Genomic DNA, 17,771 nt, shown 5'->3' on the forward strand with positions numbered 1-17,771 from the left:
GGTCACGATCTCATGGTTCATGAGTTTGAGCCCCGCGCCGGGCTCTGTGCTGACATCTCAGAGCCTGGAGCCTGCTCCGGATTCTGTGTCTCCCTCTCTCTCTGCCCCTCCCTCTCTCAAAAATAAATAAACATTAAAAAAAAATTTTTAAATAGTATTGTATATTTTTAAAAGGAAATTCTTTGTATTTTTAATTTAATGTTGAACAATAGGGGAAACCTTTAGGAAGGCAGATTACTATCAAATACTCCATTTGTTTTCTGAGATTGTGGTCTATAAATTAGAGTGGATCTTAGTTAAAGAGGGTTCTTAATTCAATATTAATAGCTAATCATGTGAGTAGAACCCAATATATTCTTCTTGGTCAGAATAATAAGTATTATATATAATATCTTGTATATAATATATAAATGTATATTATGTATATATATATGTGTATATATATATATGTATATATATATATACACACACATAATATACATCGACTAATCTCATCTGTGTGAATTTTTCAAAATTTTCCCATAAAAATTTTATTCAGAATATAGTCAGGATTCTCCTCATATTCACCTAAGTTATTTTGAGGAATGATTAATACTTTTTCTTTTTAAAGAAACACCATATGAAATTTATCACTGTGAAAGAAATACTTTTATTTCTTTTTGCTACTGTTTAGATGCTGCTCAGCATTTAAAGCATGGCCTTTAGATTTCAGCTATAGATTGATTTGAAAACCAGAATCCATCAGCTTACGGATCTCTCGTGCAAAGACAATTAAATGATTCAATCTTTACTTTTATAATACCAGAAAAATATAATGTAATAAAATCCCTGTGTTGCATCTCGATTTTTCAGCAGTCACTTGGAACTTGATTATTCTATTACCTTGGAGATACAAGCATTTTTGTTTTAAGATCGCTTGTGAATCTCATTTTGCTTGGATAAACAGCTTTCTGGTAAGATGATTACTGTAATATAAAACCACTTAAGAATTTTACCCTTTGGAACATTGAGGACAAATTGAATTATGGCCTGCTAACGTGCAATTGGGGAAAAAAAACAACCACCTTCACCTGCTTGTTTAAACTCACCCCCAATTGGAAGCTTTAATAGACGATTCCCGCTTAGTTTCCTTCTCCAGTAAAATGCACAGTAATTTTTTTTCTCTTTCCTGAATTTTGGTATAGACTTCGTTTCTGAATTTCTCATAAGCCTTCTTTCTCTCTCATTGTCTTTCCCTTGTTTGCGGTTTTTAGAGGGAGATATAGGACTTCCCATGGTAAATAGGCCCTGAGAGGTGTCCCACTATCTTTTGAAGGTGACAGTGTGGAAAAGAGCAGTAGGTTGTGCAATGTATGCGCCCTTAAAACGGCTGGGGCTTTTCTCCCAGTTTTACCCACGCATACAAACCCACGCGACTGAGCTCAAACCTCTTTGCTTTTGCTTACTCTTCCTGTTGTGGTTCTTTTTCGGTGAAAGGCCTCTTCAGAAACTTGCCTCCTGGTTGACACAGCTTTATTATTGATTTTGGGGAATACTTTACATATTATGAACACTAACCTTCTGCCGGTTACGTGTTGCAGGTTTCCTCCTCATCCCCCCACCTGCTGCTGTCGCTTGTCCGTATGTTCGGGGCGCAGTCGTACCCTAGAGAATTGTAACCTTTCTTCCTTTTTACTAACAAATTGACAAACTATTTTTTTTTTAACATTTATTTATTTTTGAGAGAGCGAGACAGAGCACAAGTGGGGGAGGGGCAGAGAGACGGGGGCGCACAGAATCCGGAGCAGGCTCCAGGCTCTGAGCTGGCAGCACAGAGCCCGACACGGGGCTCAGACTCACAGACCACGAGATCGTGACCTGAGCCAAAGTCCTACGCTGAACCAACTGAGCCACCCAGGCGCCCCACCATTTTCATATTCTTTACGGCTTCTGCGTTTTGTGTTGGCCCTCAGAAAGATTTTATTTTTGCCTCTTTAAAAATATATATTCCTTTTTATCTTCTACCGTTACAGTTTTAGTTTTTCACGCTCAGTTATTTATTCCATCTGTGGGATGTATCTGTATGGTGTAGATGGGATTTCAGTTTTTTCCCTAACTTAGCCAGTTTCCCCAAACCTCTTTATTGAGAGATTCACCATTTTTTGTTACCCAACCTGAGTACCACTGTCTCCACATAGCTAGGAACCATAAGCACTTGGATCTGTTTGGGGACTTTATTCTATGGATCCCTCTGTCCCCATACTGGTACCACACGGTTATAGTTACCGTAACTTTACAGTACATTGTACTATCGACTGTGAAAGGTTGCGTCGTCCCTTATTTTTCTGTTTTAAAACATTTTGGGTGATTTTCTTTTTCCAATGAACTGAGGATTCAACATACAAAATAGCCATCCTCTGCCGCCAAAAAGAACTTAGGACCCTTTGCCAATAGGAATTGTGTTGAATTTCTATATGAATTTTGAGGGAACTTCGCATCTTTGTGATGTTGAGTTTTTCTATTCGATATTTGTATGTATTTCTCCCTGTATCCATTTATTCGTGTCCTTTATGGTTTTACAAACCAGTAAAATTTTATTGTTTGTAAGTCTTCCGGGTTTCTTTTTTAAGCTCATTCCTAGGTAGTTTACAAATTTTGTTGGAAGAGAAGACATCTTTGTCTTTATGGGGCTGATTTTGCTGTAGTGGGCATTTTACTGTATTAGTTTTCCAGTTGATTCTTCTAAGCTCTCTATAAAAACGATGTTATCTGTCAGTCATTAATTCTTAAAGTGTGATCTGTGGTCTCCCAGCGGGAACAGCCCTTGTGAACTTCTTTGAAAAGCAAATTCTTGGAGCACCCAGTTGGCTCCGTCAGTAGGGCATGCAACTCTTGATCTCGGGGTTGTAAGTTTGAGCCCCACATTGGGTGTAGAGATTACTTAAAATAAAATATTTAAAAAAAAAAGAAAAGAAAAATTCTCTAGACCTATCCCACATCAACTGAATGAGAAACGCTGGATGCTGGGGGTGAGGCCCAGCAATCTCGGTTTATCTCGCTTTCTAGAGGATTCTGCTACATACTCAAAGTTTGTGGACCACTGATGTAAATAATGATTTTTATTTTTTCTTGCCCATATTTTCTTTTTTTTTGGTTTTTAATTTTTAAATGTTTATTTTTGAGAGAGAGAGAGAGAGAGAGAGAGAGAGCGAGCCTGAGTGAACAGGGAAGGGGTAGAGAGAGACGGAGACACAGAATCCGAAGCAGGCTCCAGGCTCCGAGCTGTCAGCACAGAGCCCGACGCGGGGCTCGAACTCAAGAACCGCGAGATCATGACCTGAGCCGAAGTCAGACGCTTAACCGACTGAGCCACCCAGGTGCCCCTTGACCATATTTTCTTTTCTCATTTCTTTTTTTTCTTGCAGGATGTTTGTGTAACAGTGCTTAATGAATTATGTAGAATGGACTTTGACTGAAGAGGCTGAGACAGATTGCTAACTTCCAAAAGTAAGACTGTAGACAGGAATGGTGAGAAATGCACTTTTCCCTGACCAGATGAATGGGGGAAACGAAACCTTAGTGACAGGGAGATTGAGGGAGACTGAGTGTATAATTTAGGGTAAGGATTTTGGTGGGTAGCAGAGAGAGGTATGATTCAATATGAAACATGACAGTGTCACTCCGGTAGATAAGAGTTATAACACTGTAACATTGAAGGAGACGAAGACAGCTAAAGCTTGGCAGTTGACCTTTAAACATCCATTAGAGAAAGTTTAGCCCTTGTTACAAGAGGGCAACCACTATTAGAAAAACCAGATAGAGGGGCGCCTGGGTGGTTCCATCGGTTGAGCATCTGACTTCAGCTCAGGTCATGATCTCACGGTTCATGGGATCGAGCCCCGTGTCCAGCTCTGTGCTGACAGCTCAGAGCCTGGAGCTACTTCAGTGTCTGTGTCTCCCCCTCTCTCTGCCCCTCTCCCGCACATGCTCTGTCTCTGTCTCTCAAAAATAATAAACAGACGTTAAAAAAAAGGGGGTGGGGAAGAGTGGTACTGTTGTAAGAGGCAGTGGAACTGCATGCTGTAAGCTGTAATGGTAATGACCACATGGTGGTCCGTGGGCAGATCGCCTCAGTGACTTTTGGAAGAAAACTGAAACTGTCAAGGACAGTGCATCCTGGCATGCGGCCAGGGGAAAGGGAGAAACTTCTGGGACATGAGGGATCGAGTCTTCTTGGTAGGAGTTTAGGCCAACAACTAGCTGTTCTACCTCTCTGGACCCCCTCGTTACAGCACAAAAATGCTGATAAGGAGGAAAGCAGGCAAGCTGATCACTCGCATAAATGTTCTGAAATCCAGTACAGCTGCAACCTTTAAGACGGCACAACCTTTATTATTTTTAGTGTTGCAGATGTTCTTATGGGTGCATATGTGGGAGCATCCTACACAATCCGCTCCAGTTCTAGATTTACTCAAGGGGGGAAAAATCACCACCCAGCTCAACATCTAGGACTGACGTCTTTAGGGTAGGAGGGCGTCTTCAGTGCCATGGGTGGGAGGCGAGTGTGGTGTCTTTCCTCTGTGAAAGCTGAAAGATTTGATAGTCTAACACACTGTGACATTTTTAAAACTTGTCCCAGAGAATACAATTCTATTTCTTAAACGCCACTCTTTGCAATTTCAAGGTGATTTTGAATTTGTACTGCTTGATTGAGAGAAGTACCATTATGCATAGTTTTTCTACACGGTGCCCTTTTTCAATTTTGTAGTGTATTACACTTTTCACTGATCTTTTCTGTCCGCTTTTCTTATCAGTGTGCTTAACAAAATTTTATTCGAAGGCAGATGATCCTAGACACTCTGGGTTTGTTTTCTGTAACATAAGGTTAATTCATCAGCAGTGTTTACCTTTCATGGTGTAAGATTGGTTAGACATTTCTCAAATCTCATTATTTTTTTATTTTTATTTTTTTAATTAAAAAATTTTTTGTTTAATGTTTATTCATCTTTGAGAGACAGAGCATGAGTGGGGAAGGGGTACAGAGAGGGCACAGAATCCGAAGCAGGCTCCAGGCTCCAAGCTGTCAGCACAGAGCCCGATGCGGGGCTCGAACTCACGAACCGTTAGATCATGACCTGAGCTGAAGCTGGATGCTCAACCGACTGAGCCATCCAGGTGCCCCTCAAATCTCATTATTTTTAAAGCTATTGGCTCTTGGGCAGAGTGGGAAAGAGTGAGACAGTGGATTTTAATTAAATGCTAAGTCCAAAACTGGAGATCTCTGTTTGAAATATCATCTAAACATATGATAGGTTTGTGTGAAATATTAGCCTTGTGAATCACTTAAACGCTTCAGAGTAAAATTGGTTGAACTGATGCAAGTTATTGCAACAATCCAAAACAGTCTTATCTGTTTCATTTCTGGTGCACTAAGTAGAACATTCTAAGGGCAAAACCACAATTATGTCTTTGTCAGGTGTGTGCTCTGCGTCATGATCAGTTTTCCTTGTATTCGTGAGAATGTCATGACTGTGGAGACGTGTGTCTTTTTCATTATAATGCATGTCTGCGTCTGTTGTCGTCCTGTCTTTTTCCTTAATCTTTGGAAGCATTCTGTCCATCTATATCTGCGGGCCTTTATATGTCATATCTTGTCTGCTCATCCACATGGTCCCCGCTTTCATGTACTACGCTGTTTTGTTTCCTTTTATGAAAATATTTCAAACATACAGAAAAGTACAGAGACCAGTATAACGAGCCCTCATATGCCCACCACTTAGCTGTGATAGCTTAACATTTTGCCATCTTTTTTTTCAGATACCTATGAAAGTGTTAAATACAGGTGAAGCTTTTAGCCTCTCTCTCCTCGGGGAGGAGTTAAAATAGCCGAGGAACAGGGCTACCTTGTCCCTTGAACACAACTAGATAGTCTGTCCCTCCTCAATTGCATTTCTCCCCTTTTCTCTCCTGAGGTAACACTATCCCAAATTGGGGGATTATCATCCCCATGAATATTTTAATGCTTTTTCTGTATTCATATGTGTGTATGTGTATATCCATATATGAATCCACACACGTATTGTCTTACATGCTTTTGAAATTTATAACATAATATTGTACTTCTTCAGTTTACATTTTTGTGTAATGGCATGCTTTTCGGTTTTACCTGCCCTAGTATCCCCCATTAGCAAAACAAAATAAAACAGGAGCTCCTCGGCGGTTCAGTTGATTAAGCATCCAACTCTTGATCTCACCTCAGGTCTTGATCTCAAGGCTGTGAGGTCAAGCCCCACGTTGGCTCCACACTGGGCACGAAGCCTACTTAAAAATGAATGAATGAGTGAATAAATGAGTAAAACAGAACAAAACATCTACCTCCACCCTATATCGCCCCTGCAACTACCACCTATTTTTTTTTGCTCCTTATTAAAGTGCAAGTCTGCAAGAGTTTCATGTACTCGTTTCCTCTCTTTCATTCTCTCTTGAACCCATGCTAATCAGCCATTTTCTCCACCGTTCCACGTAAACCACTCTTATCAAGGTGTCCGGTGACCTCCATGTTACCAAATCGTGTTGTAATTTCTCAGTTCCTCACTTCACCTCTCAGCAGTATCTGACACACTCGATCACTTCTTTCTTTATATTACACTTGATTTAACCGTCTAGGTTACCACACCTTCCTTTCCTCTACCTCGTGGCCACACCTCCTTATTTCTTTTGCTGGCTCCTCTTTATTTTTCTATTTCGAAACAAGTTGAACAGAAAAGTATAGAATGGCAAGTGAACATTCCTCCCAAACTTCTATTCCCTCTCACCAATAATGGACATAAACAGACTTTGTACATGTGTGTGTGTGTGAATTTCATAGGGGAACCAATGCCTCGCTTCAAATTGTATGTTTTTAATTGCATTTTTTACGTGCACACTGTATTTATATGACTATAATGTCTTACTGTTTTTATTGATTGTGTGTGTGTGTGTGTGTGTGTGTGTGTAAGCTAAAATCATTAGCCCTTTGTTGTCTCTCATGTGTGCGTGGTGAATGTGTCTTTCCTAGTTCATCAAATGCCATTTGGCCTTGTGATATTTTTTAAAGCACAGAGTTCTAATTTTTTTGTATAATTACACTTAACGGCTTTTTTTCTTTTATGGTTCCTCGACTTGGGGTCCTGCTTACCTTCTCTACTGCGTGATTATAAGTAATTTCACTTGGATTCTCTTTGGTACTGTTTCAGAGTTTCATTTTATCCCTTTGATCTATCTGGCATTTATTTAGGATGCCCTAATGTGATGTGCAGTAGGATAAACTTAGTTATTTTTCTAAATGGCTCCCCGATTGTTCCCTGCTTATTTCATCCTTTCTTTCGCCTTGCTTGCTCGACGGCTGTCATTACCATCGAGTAATTCCTGGACGAATTTGAGTTCCTTGCGAGTTCTTGAAAGAATTTATTTTGTGTTGGTTTTTTTTTTTAAGTTCGTTATTATTATTGTTTTTTAGTAATCTCTACACCCAATGTGGACTCGAGCTCACGACCCCTTAGATCAAGGGTCACATGCTCTTCTGACTGAGCCAACCAGGTGCCCCTGTTCATGTTTGTCGTATTTTTCAAACCACTGCAGTGTGGTTCTCCCCACCTGTGTTCAAACTACTCTTGAAAAAAAAGGTAATCACTGACTTTATAGCTGTCGAATCAGTTAGCTGGTAGCTCACTCGTTCTGGGCAGAACTTGAAACCGTCGAATCCCCTCCAGCCACTATTCTTCGGAACCCGCCTCCTTCCTTAGCTTTAATCGCACATTTCTCTTAGTTTCCCTCCTACCTATTTTCTCTCTCTCTCTGCCAGCTTATCTTCCGTGGTTCCTTGCACAACAGTGTTTGGGGGATTACCCTTTCTCATGGCGAAGGCGCTTCTGAGGAATATTTCCCAATTTCATTACTCCAGCTCTTAACTGGCTGCATATCCTTGTATTTTCATTTCTACTTCCGATCTAAATCAAGGTTTAGACGCTTTCTGTCTTCAGTTGTCTGTTTGGTGCTATCTGGTGTGCCCTAGAGTACTTCGATGTGTCTACACCAAACCATTGTTCTCCTTCCTTGCGGTATTTTTCCTTTTTTGCTCTACCCTGCCTCGCTTGATGTCATTACCATTTCCCCAGTTACTTAAATAGATTTTGTCTTTGCTGTCACCTTATCCCTTTAATATCTGTGAGTCCCGAGTCCTGGTTTTCCCTGGTGATCCCCATAGCTCTTCTCTGTGCTCTTAATTCATGCTTTGACTATGGGAGTGGTTTCTGAACTGGTCTAGTAGTTTCTGAACTAGTCTCTGGAAACTTGTAGTTTCTCTCTCTCTCTCTGATCTACCCCCACATTGCAAGTAGTGTTAACTTTTCTTTTAATGTTTATTTATTTCTTTTGAGAGAGAGAGCACAAATAGGGGGAGGGGAAAAGAGAGAGGGAGAGAGAGAATCCCAGGCAGGCTCCATACTCAGCACAGAGCCCAGTGCAGGGCTCGATCTCACGATCGTGAGATCATGACCTGAGCCGAAATCAAGAGTGAGATGCTTGACTGACTGAACCGCCCAGGCACCCCAGCAGTGTTAATTTTCTAATATATATATTTGGTCATACAGATTCCTTGATTGAAAACAGCTAGTGTTAGTTAAATCTTGCATAAATGGATCACTGTTTACATTGTTTACTTCCTCTCCCTTCCTAAGTTCACTAACGCGAGACTGAAGAAATGGAAAAATTCAAAAGGACAAAGAACAGGAGTGGAAACATTGCCAATTGTGTAGTTTAAACTAATCTTTTACCTGGTCAGAGGAAGTTACAACTTCAGAATCTCTTCCGACACGAACTTTTGGGAGAAACCAACATATTCTTCCCATAGAACTCCTCATGTTTCCAGACTCAGAGGCATCTGGTCTGCAGAAGGCAGGAATAAATCTTGAGATTGAAAATGTGGGCTGTTCTTTGAAAGTCTTTATAGTAAGTGGGTGGAGTTCCATGTCCCGACGACATCCACTACTCTGTGCCTTGGGAAACCAGAGGTTTATTATCTGGAGGCTTTGGATGGGAAAGCCCCAGACTCTGAGATATAGTGCAGCCGGTGGATTCATTGAAACCGTGGGATCGAGTGAAAGTTCTAATACCTCATTCTGGGGACCTATATGTTCCACTCTAGATGTAGTTGATGAAAAGGGACATGAGTTATTTATTTTCACATTGCCAGATTCCTAAGAACAATCTAGCTGTGGCTGTTTACCTCTTGGCACACCTTCTAAAACAACAGTTGTAGAGCCTAAAAAAAAAACAATTAAAATTTCTCAACAGCTCTGGGGCGCCTGGGTAGCTCAGGCAGTCGAGCGTCTGACTCTTGGTTTCCGCTCAGGCCATGCGTGATCCCAGGGTCGTGGGATTGAGCCCCACGTTGGACTCCGTGCAGGGCGTGAAACCTGCTTGAAATCCCCCCTCTCTCTCTCCCTCTGCCCCTCTTCCCCTGCTTGCACGGTCTCTTTCTAAACTAAAACGTAAAAAAGTTTCTCAACACCTCAAAATTCTCTCACCGCTTCAACATTTTTGGAAAAGGTAAGTCAAAGGTCAGTTGGTTTTGAGATGCTTAAAACTTTTTTTCATTGAGGCTACTCAGTTTCTTGTAATAACAGAAAATATGATTGTGTAAATAAATATAAATGCTATATTGCCATTTGATTTTTTTTTTTTTTAGAATTATGAAGACCCAAGAAATAGAAGGCAGGAAACAATGAAGAGAACCTTTTTCTCTAGCTTAATTATTTTAGGTCTTTACATAGCTTCATTACAAACAATTATATAAACAAACTAAATTGCATGGTCTACATTTTTATCTCCCCAGTGCAGTAAATTGATTTTATCAACAAGAAACCTTTAACTAAAATATACATTCCTGCTTCCCAATATATTTGAAATCAATAGAGCACGTGAAATATACTCTACATCTCCCATGCAAAGCATTCACATTTACTAGAAACAGTATATTAGACTTAGTTTGCTATAACCCCACCTGCTCTTTTTCCATTAAAAAACTACCACCGAAATAAAAATTCAGTCCAGATCAAGAAAACAACCCCCCTGTTACCTATTCTGTATTTTGAAGCTTTCAAAATCTTATTATACCTTTCTAGCTTTAATTCTGACCAACCACTTCTAAAATTGTGGGCCCTGCTTACGGGCTTTTGAGACTTCGTGTGCTCCTGGTAACGTGGGATGTAGGGCTGTGTATCTCCTTGGCAAATGTTGGCCTCCACTCTTCACCTCTAACTTCTCTGGTCTCCCCCAACTTCATGCAGGATCTCAGGTCTCCTTAGGGTTAATCGAACTTCCTGTGTACCTGGTTGTTATTCTAATGATTTCACCAGAAATGTAGTCGATACTGTCTAATGAGCCACTCTGGAATTTTGAAGATAATTTAACAATTGCAGATTCAATTCCTTTAACGCTCTTCATTTTCTTAATTTTCATAAGCTAGAATATGGACGTCAGGAACATGGACGTCCATTTTTGTCTTTCGGTCACAAAATGTGTCACGTATTACATAGATAGAATAATTTGAAAATTTTAGTATGGATTTTTATAGTAAATATTGACTTCTTTTCCTCCTGAACAGGTCATTATCCCAGTTTTAGAGATGATGGATCATCTTCATAGAGGGGAATCAGTTGCTGCAATACTCCGTAACCGGTATATTTATGGAAGCAATTTGCTTATAAGTTATATAATGTCTCTTCTGCCTGTGTTTATACCTGAAGTTGGTACTTAATGAATATGTGTTGAATGCCTGGATTAATAGACACTATTTGCTGCGTGAGTGAACAAAAGAATGAACAAAGGAATGAGAGATGGAATGAAGAACATGTCAATGACCATGGGTTCTGAGCTGACAAAAAAATAGAGAATAAAATTGGAAATCATAATTAGTGTGAGTTGTGACCCCCTGACATTCAGTAAATGGAGCCATTGACTTGAAGTTTTTGTTCTAAGCATATCAGTGAATACATACGGGTATCCATTGCTTGACATTAGATGTCTCAACCAAGTAGTTTTTAAAATAGCACTGCCCTGTGATTGTACATTTCTGTTATTCAAAAATCCAGTTAAAGCTTTTTTCAGGTTGTAATGAGAAACTCAGAACTTTCTCTGACAACTTGTGATTTTAAAGTCATGGTTTAAAGAAACGTAGCCTTTGCTTTGTAGGTGTGAAAGAGTATCCCTTGTTCCCAATAGTTGAATTGTATGGTTTGGGTGAATCGTTGGAAGTAATATGCTGGAGTTGTGTACATCATGGCTCAAACGCTTATTAGTCGTCTAGACTTGTGCAAATTTCTTAATTGCACAAGTACCTTAACTTTCTCATCTATGAATTGGGGATAATAATATTGGTTGTTTTAAGGATTACATGGGTGTCTATGGGGTATGTAGAGAGAGAGAGAGCTTGGCAAATAATGCGTGGTATGTTGGTGCTATTCTTGAAACGTGAATGTGGGATTTTAACTATTTGGAAATATAATATTGTGTTTCTGAATTCTGATATGCTTTAAAATAGGTGCATCTTAGAAGAACATGAAAAGACAGAAAAGTTCGAAGTAAGAAGGGGACGTATATAAAGTCAGTTATTCGACAGATACAATACTAGGGATTTTACATAATAATCCTGTTAGGGAAATAATATATGAAGGGTGCCTGTTGATTGAAATGTGTACTGTCGTGTGGGCAAGGTGCCGTAAGGTAGACTTCTTCAGAGACACAGAAAGCAAGTAAGTCATAGCAGGAATAATGTGTGGCCATGTTGAGGGAAAAGAGAGAAGAAAAGAATAACCGGGGGGAGGGGGTGAATTCCTAACAGTGCATTGAGTCTGTGGGGTCCAAGCACCGCTGAGTAGGAGGGTCTATAACACACATTTGGAAGAGGAAATAGTGGAAGGGCTGACTTCCAAAGGTCAAGTCCATAACGGAGGTAGTTATAGCATACTTGAATTTGTTTCCATTACTTTTTATGGAGCTATAATTAAATGCAGTAAAATATGCAAGCACGTAAATACACATCTCGATCGTTTTTTACGCATGCACACATCCAGGTTACCACAGCTCAGAGCAAGATATAAAACAATTCCACCCCGCCAGAGAATTACCTTGTTCCCCTTTCTAGTCTTTCTGTCGCCTCCACTCCTTCTGAAGAGAACGATTATGCTGACTAATGTGGTAGCGTTGCTTGTCCTTGAACTTCATGTAAATGGAGTGAGACACACTGTTGAATTCTTTAGTGTATGGCTTCTTTAGTTTTTTTGAAATTTTGAAATAATGTTTTTGAAATTTATCGTGATCCCTGCAGGTATCAGTAGTTATTTCTATTTTACTGCTGTGTGGCATTCCTTTTTTTTTTTTTTTTAACTATACCACAATTTGTTTATCCATTTTCTTTTCTTTCTTTCTTTCTTTCTTTTTAAAGACGGTCTTTATTTTTTAATTTTTTTATTACATTTATTTATTTTTGAGAGACATAGTGAGATAAAGTGAGAGTGGGGAAGCGGCCGAGAGGGAGGGAGACCCAGAATCTGAAGCAGGCTCCAGGCTCTGAGCTGTCAGCACAGAGTCCGACGCGGGGCTCGAACTCACAGACCGCGAGATCATGAACTGAGCCGAAGTCGGACGCTTAACCGACTGAGCCACCCAGGCGCCCCATTGTTTTTTATTTTCTTTTAACTAGGCTCCACACCTAACATGGGGCTTGAACTCACGATCCTGAGATCAAGAGTCGCATGCTCTACTGACTGAGCCACCAGGCACGCCTAGGTACCCTTTTTAATTTTAGCCATTCTCTTGAGTATGTAGTGGCTTCTCATTATGGATTTCACTTTGCATTTTCCTCATGTGTAATGATGCGAGTATATTTTCATATGTGTATTAGCTATTTGTCTATCTTTTAGAAGTATCTGTTCGAATCCTTTGCCCATTTTAAAATTTGGCTTGTTTTCTTTTTGCATTTGAGGAGTTTTTAAGTTTATTCTGAATATTTAGATATATTGCATCATAAATATTTTCTTCCAGTCTGTGGCTTGCTGTCCCATTTTTGTGGCTTTTGATGAGCAGAATTTTTTTTTATTTCGATGAAGTTCAATTGATCCTTTTTTTCTTTTATACTCATGCTTTTTGCATCTTAGCCAGGAAACCCTTGCCCTCCCAAATTTGAGGCTTTCTTCCTGAAATGTTATGGTTTTAGCCCTCACATTATAAGTTCATTCTTGACCAGAAACCAAAGAATCTGAATAGTTAATAAGAACACTTTATAAAAGAAAAGTCTCTGTAGTTTTTTTTTTCATTAAAAAAAAATTTTTTTTAACGTTTATTTATTTTTAAGAGACAGAGAGACAGAGCACAAGCAAGGGAGGGGCAGAGAGAGACGGAGACACAGAATCCGAAGCAGGCTCCGGGCTCTGAGCTGTCAGCACAGAGCCCGACGCGGGTCTCAAAGCCACAAACCTTGAGATCATGACCTGAGCCGAAGTCAACCGCTTAACCGACTGAGCCACCCAGGCACCCTGAATCTTTTTGTAGTTTTAATTCTAAGTTAATACCTTTGTACATGACGAGGTAACTGAATTGGAACCTGAGCCATACTTGACAAGGCATTAGGAACTAGTTGTGTGACCGCCTAGTTTATAACACAGCGACTTTTGATTTCCTGCTGTTCTAATCTTTCTTATTATAAATAAGACTTCTTTGAAAGAAACCGATAATTCTGATACTTAATAAAATGATTCAGAGCATAGAAAATGATGGAAAACTGCCCCATTCATTTTATGATGCTGCAGAATTCAGGTATCAAAATCTGAGAAAAAGGTTGCTTGTTTGTGTACACAAATTATAGATCAATTATGGATTCGAAATAAAATATAACCCAAACACATTTAGGAATGTATGCAAAAAATTAACCCTCTGTGACTGAGAATGTTTCATCCCAGAGTGTTAATTGTTTAGTACTATGAAAGTCATATGATGCATCCTGTTGATAGATCTCCTTAAAAGAAAAAATGGTGAAGGTGTTTGAAAAAATTCAGCACCCGTTTCAAGAATAAAAATGTGAGGGACGCCTGGCTGGCTTAGTCGGTAGAGCATGCGACTCTTGGGGTTGTGAGTTTGGGTCCCATGTTGGGTATAGAGATTACAAAAAAAAAAACATTTATTTTTTTAATTTTTTTTAAAAGTTTATTTATTTTGAGAGAGAGAGAGTGAGAGAGAATGAGCAGGGGAGGAGCAGAGAGAGGGGGAGACACAGAATCCGAAGCAGGCTCCAGGCTCTTGAGCTGTCAGCACAGAGCCCGACGCGGGGCTCAGACTCACAAACTGTGAGATCATGACCTGACTCGAAACTATGGATGCTTAACCCACTGAGCCACCCAGGTGCCTCTTAAAAAAATACATTTAAAAAAATGTGATGGAAGCTTGCTCTCTTAACAAGAAAAAGAATTCTCTCTCTAAAACCAACAGCACAGCATCATACTTAATGTCAAATGTGGGAGTAGTTCCATAGGCAGAAACAAAACAAAGATACCTACAACCATCATTACTTAATATATATTTATAAGTTCTGGCCAATGTCAGTAAAGTAGCATAGGTAATGGAAAGGAAGAGCCAAGAAAAAAAAGTGATCAAGTTTTAGAAGATAGGCTTATGTACCTACGAAAGTAAGACTTAAAAACAACTTCTTAGTTGATAGAACTCTAATGAGTGCTAAAAAGTAGTGGGATATAAGGTAAAAATGAAGAACGAGTACCTTTTGGGGACGCCTCGGTGGCTCAGTCGGTTAAGCGTCCGACTTCGGCTCAGGTTGTGATCTCACGGTCCGTGAGTTCGAGCCCCGCGTCGGGCTCTGTGCTGACAGCTCAGAGCCTGGAGCCTGTTTCAGATTCTGTGTCTCCCTCTCTCTCTGCTCCTCCCCCACTCATGCTCTGTCTCTCTCTTCTCAAAAATAGATAAACGTTAAAAAAAAATTAAAAATAAATTAAGAAACAGTACCTTTTGGGGCGCCTGGGTGGCTCAGTCAGTTAAGCATCTGACTCGATCTCAGCTTAGGTCTTACTTAATCTCAGGGTCATGAATTCAAACTCCACAATTGGGCATGAAGCCTACTTAAAAGAAAAGAAAACAAAACAAAGCAAAACAAAACAAAAACCTGAACTCTTCCCAAATTATATAAATTTAACAGGAATGTAAGGTAATTATTCAAATAAGATAATGAATGTATTAAATGTATCCCCATTGCTTAACACAATGTCTGGCATATAGTAATTGCTAATCAAAAAAAAAATCTAACAATTTCTTCTGTGTGTAATTCAACAAACACGTGCTCTGTGATCACTAAGTACTAAACACTCTCTTGTGCTGAAATATGATGAAAAGTGATGAATCTTTTGTTCTCATTGAGCTTATATTTTGGTGAATGTAGGGGTAGGGTCGGATAGAAAAATATATATTGCAGAAAAGTGCTATGCAAAATTAACAAAGCATGTAGAAAGAAAAAGAATTAAGGGTGGGGGCGCCAATACAAAAGGACATTAACCTCTTACGAGTCTTAGATGCTTTTAGTCTTGCAGTGTACCGTTCATCGTACGTTTTACCCTATCTGAAGTTTCAGTCCCGTGACTCATGAGGTATTGGGAAAGATCGGCCACACGTGGCTTACTTCGCTGCGAACGGCATTTCTATCTGAGCGTCATCCTCACAGCACATTACGGTCATGTCTGAGAGGGCACACGGCGCTAAGAGTCACCCCTTTGGTGTTGTGTTGGTGGTAGTTTTTGATGGGGTTCCTAGCCCTAATAAGGATCTCTGCAACGATGTGCAAGGCTGACGGTGTTCCGGTTTTCTGAAAGTACTGTGATAAATCAACCACGGTGTAAAATAATTGTCTGGTACTTGCAATACAGGAAACAGAGTGCTGGACTCTACATAATAAGGTTGCCATCCCTTTAACAAGTATCATGTACCACTCACCGGGCCAGGTGTTAGTGCTAGAGCCGTGAACGCTAACACGTGGTTCCCTGCCGGTCAGGTGACTATTGTAGTAGCCGGTATAAGACACGAGGAGCATCTGAAACAAAGGTGAGGTCAGGAGGGAACTCCATCTTTGCAGACGGAGTTGTGAAATATTGAAGGGTAAATTTGACAGTGTTTGCTGTTCAACTAGATTCTTCACATTCTAGTCAAAGTGATCTTTGCTAATTGCGCCTGGGTGGCTCAGTCGGTTAATTAGGCGTAATTTCAGTTCAGGTCATGATCTCGTGGTTCTCGAGATCGAGCCCCGCCTCGGGCTCCATGGCCATCAGCGCGGAGCCTGCTTGGGATTCTGTCTCTCCCTCTGTCTCTCTGCCCCATCCCGACTCGTGCGCGTGCACATGAGCGCATGCTCTCTCTCTCTCAAAATAAATAAATAAACTTTAAAAAAATGAAATATGGGCCCTAGGTGGCTCAGTCGGTTAAGTGTCTGACTTCGGCTCAGGTCATGATCTCACGGTTCGTGGGTTCAAGCCCCTCATTGGGCCCTGCGCTGACAGCTCAGAGCCTGGAGCCTGCTTCGGGGTCTGTGTCTCCCTCTCTCTCTGCGCCTCCCCTGCTCATGCTTTTAGTCTTGCAATCTCTCTCTCTCTCTCTCTCTCTGTCTCAAAAATAAACATTAAAAAAAATGTTTTTAATGACATAAAATTGCTCATCTGATAATGTCACCCAGATTGCCTTTTCCTGTCTCTTACTATTGAAATCTCACCTGTTCTTCAAGACCCCGATCAAATTCCATGCCCTACCTAAAGCCTTTCTCGATTGATCCAAGCAGATCAGTGGGGTCTCTTTTGCCTCTGAACGGTTTTACCCGGGCAATGAATTTTATCACATATGGTACTGCATTAAAGTAATTTCAGCATGTTTTTGCTTATACCATCATTAAGGGCGTCCTTTGAGCGAGTGACTAATTATATCTACTGTGTGTTTATATCATATATAATACAGAATATTGTGCATAATAGGCATGCATTAAATATTTGAGAACGTACAACGTTTGTCAACAGTTATTTGTTGCTGATGATTTTATTTGGTTAAATTGGGTAGTTTTGCTTCCCACAGTCAAGCCCTACTTATAGTTAAGTAATTGAATATTAAGTGACAATCATTAAAATCGTAAAATAGGCTCATGAAATTCAGTACAGATTCTAGGAAAAAGCTCAGACTTTTTTTTTTTAACCGACATAATATATAGTTATTTCTTTAAAAAAAAATTTTTTTTTTAACGTTTATTTATTTTTGAGACAGAGAGAGACAGAGCATGAACAGGGGAGAGGCAGAGAGAGAGGGAGACACAGAATCCGAAACGGGCTCCAGGCTCTGAGCTGTCAGCACAGAGCCCAACGCGGGGCTCGAACTCACGGACCGCGAGATCGTGATCCGAGCCAAAGTCGGACGCTTAACCGACTGAGCCACCCAGGCGCCCCTATAGTTATTTCTTAATAGTGTATGATGTCAAGGGAACACAGGGTTTGATTCAGTTCATTAGATATTTAAGAATATTGATCCTTTACTATTTGTCAAGCACTGTCCTCCTCTGTAAAATTTAAGGATTGGAAGATACCATCGTTCCTTTTAGTTTTAAAAGTCTGGAATTATATCATTAAGCCTAAGCACATAGTAGGTGATAAATAAACAGCTGTTTGATTACATTCAAGGATGACCAGTCTTTGAAGATAAGCCCTTTTATTACTGTTTTCGTA

The 17,771-nt window shown here is 40.0% G+C and overlaps 1 protein-coding gene across 6 annotated transcripts in view; it reads left to right on the forward strand.

Annotated features, from left to right (window-relative positions):
- Positions 1-17,771, forward strand: part of KLHL13 (kelch like family member 13) — a 201,670-nt gene that overhangs the window by 69,466 nt on the left and 114,433 nt on the right. For 5 of the 6 annotated variants that reach the window (XM_053892129.1, XM_019421909.2, XM_053892131.1 and 2 more), the window contains one exon: positions 10,625-10,698. The exons of the other annotated variant lie outside the window; for it this stretch is intronic. In XM_053892129.1, coding sequence (XP_053748104.1) covers positions 10,646-10,698 — 53 coding nt within the window. In that variant the 5' untranslated portion in view covers positions 10,625-10,645. Of the gene's footprint in view, positions 1-10,624; positions 10,699-17,771 lie in introns of those variants that run through there. 6 annotated transcript variants of the gene reach the window in all.

This window comes from Panthera pardus, unplaced genomic scaffold (genome assembly GCF_024362965.1).
Source record: "Panthera pardus isolate Hobbes unplaced genomic scaffold, ASM2436296v1 HiC_scaffold_27, whole genome shotgun sequence".
Taxonomy (NCBI): domain Eukaryota; kingdom Metazoa; phylum Chordata; class Mammalia; order Carnivora; family Felidae; genus Panthera; species Panthera pardus.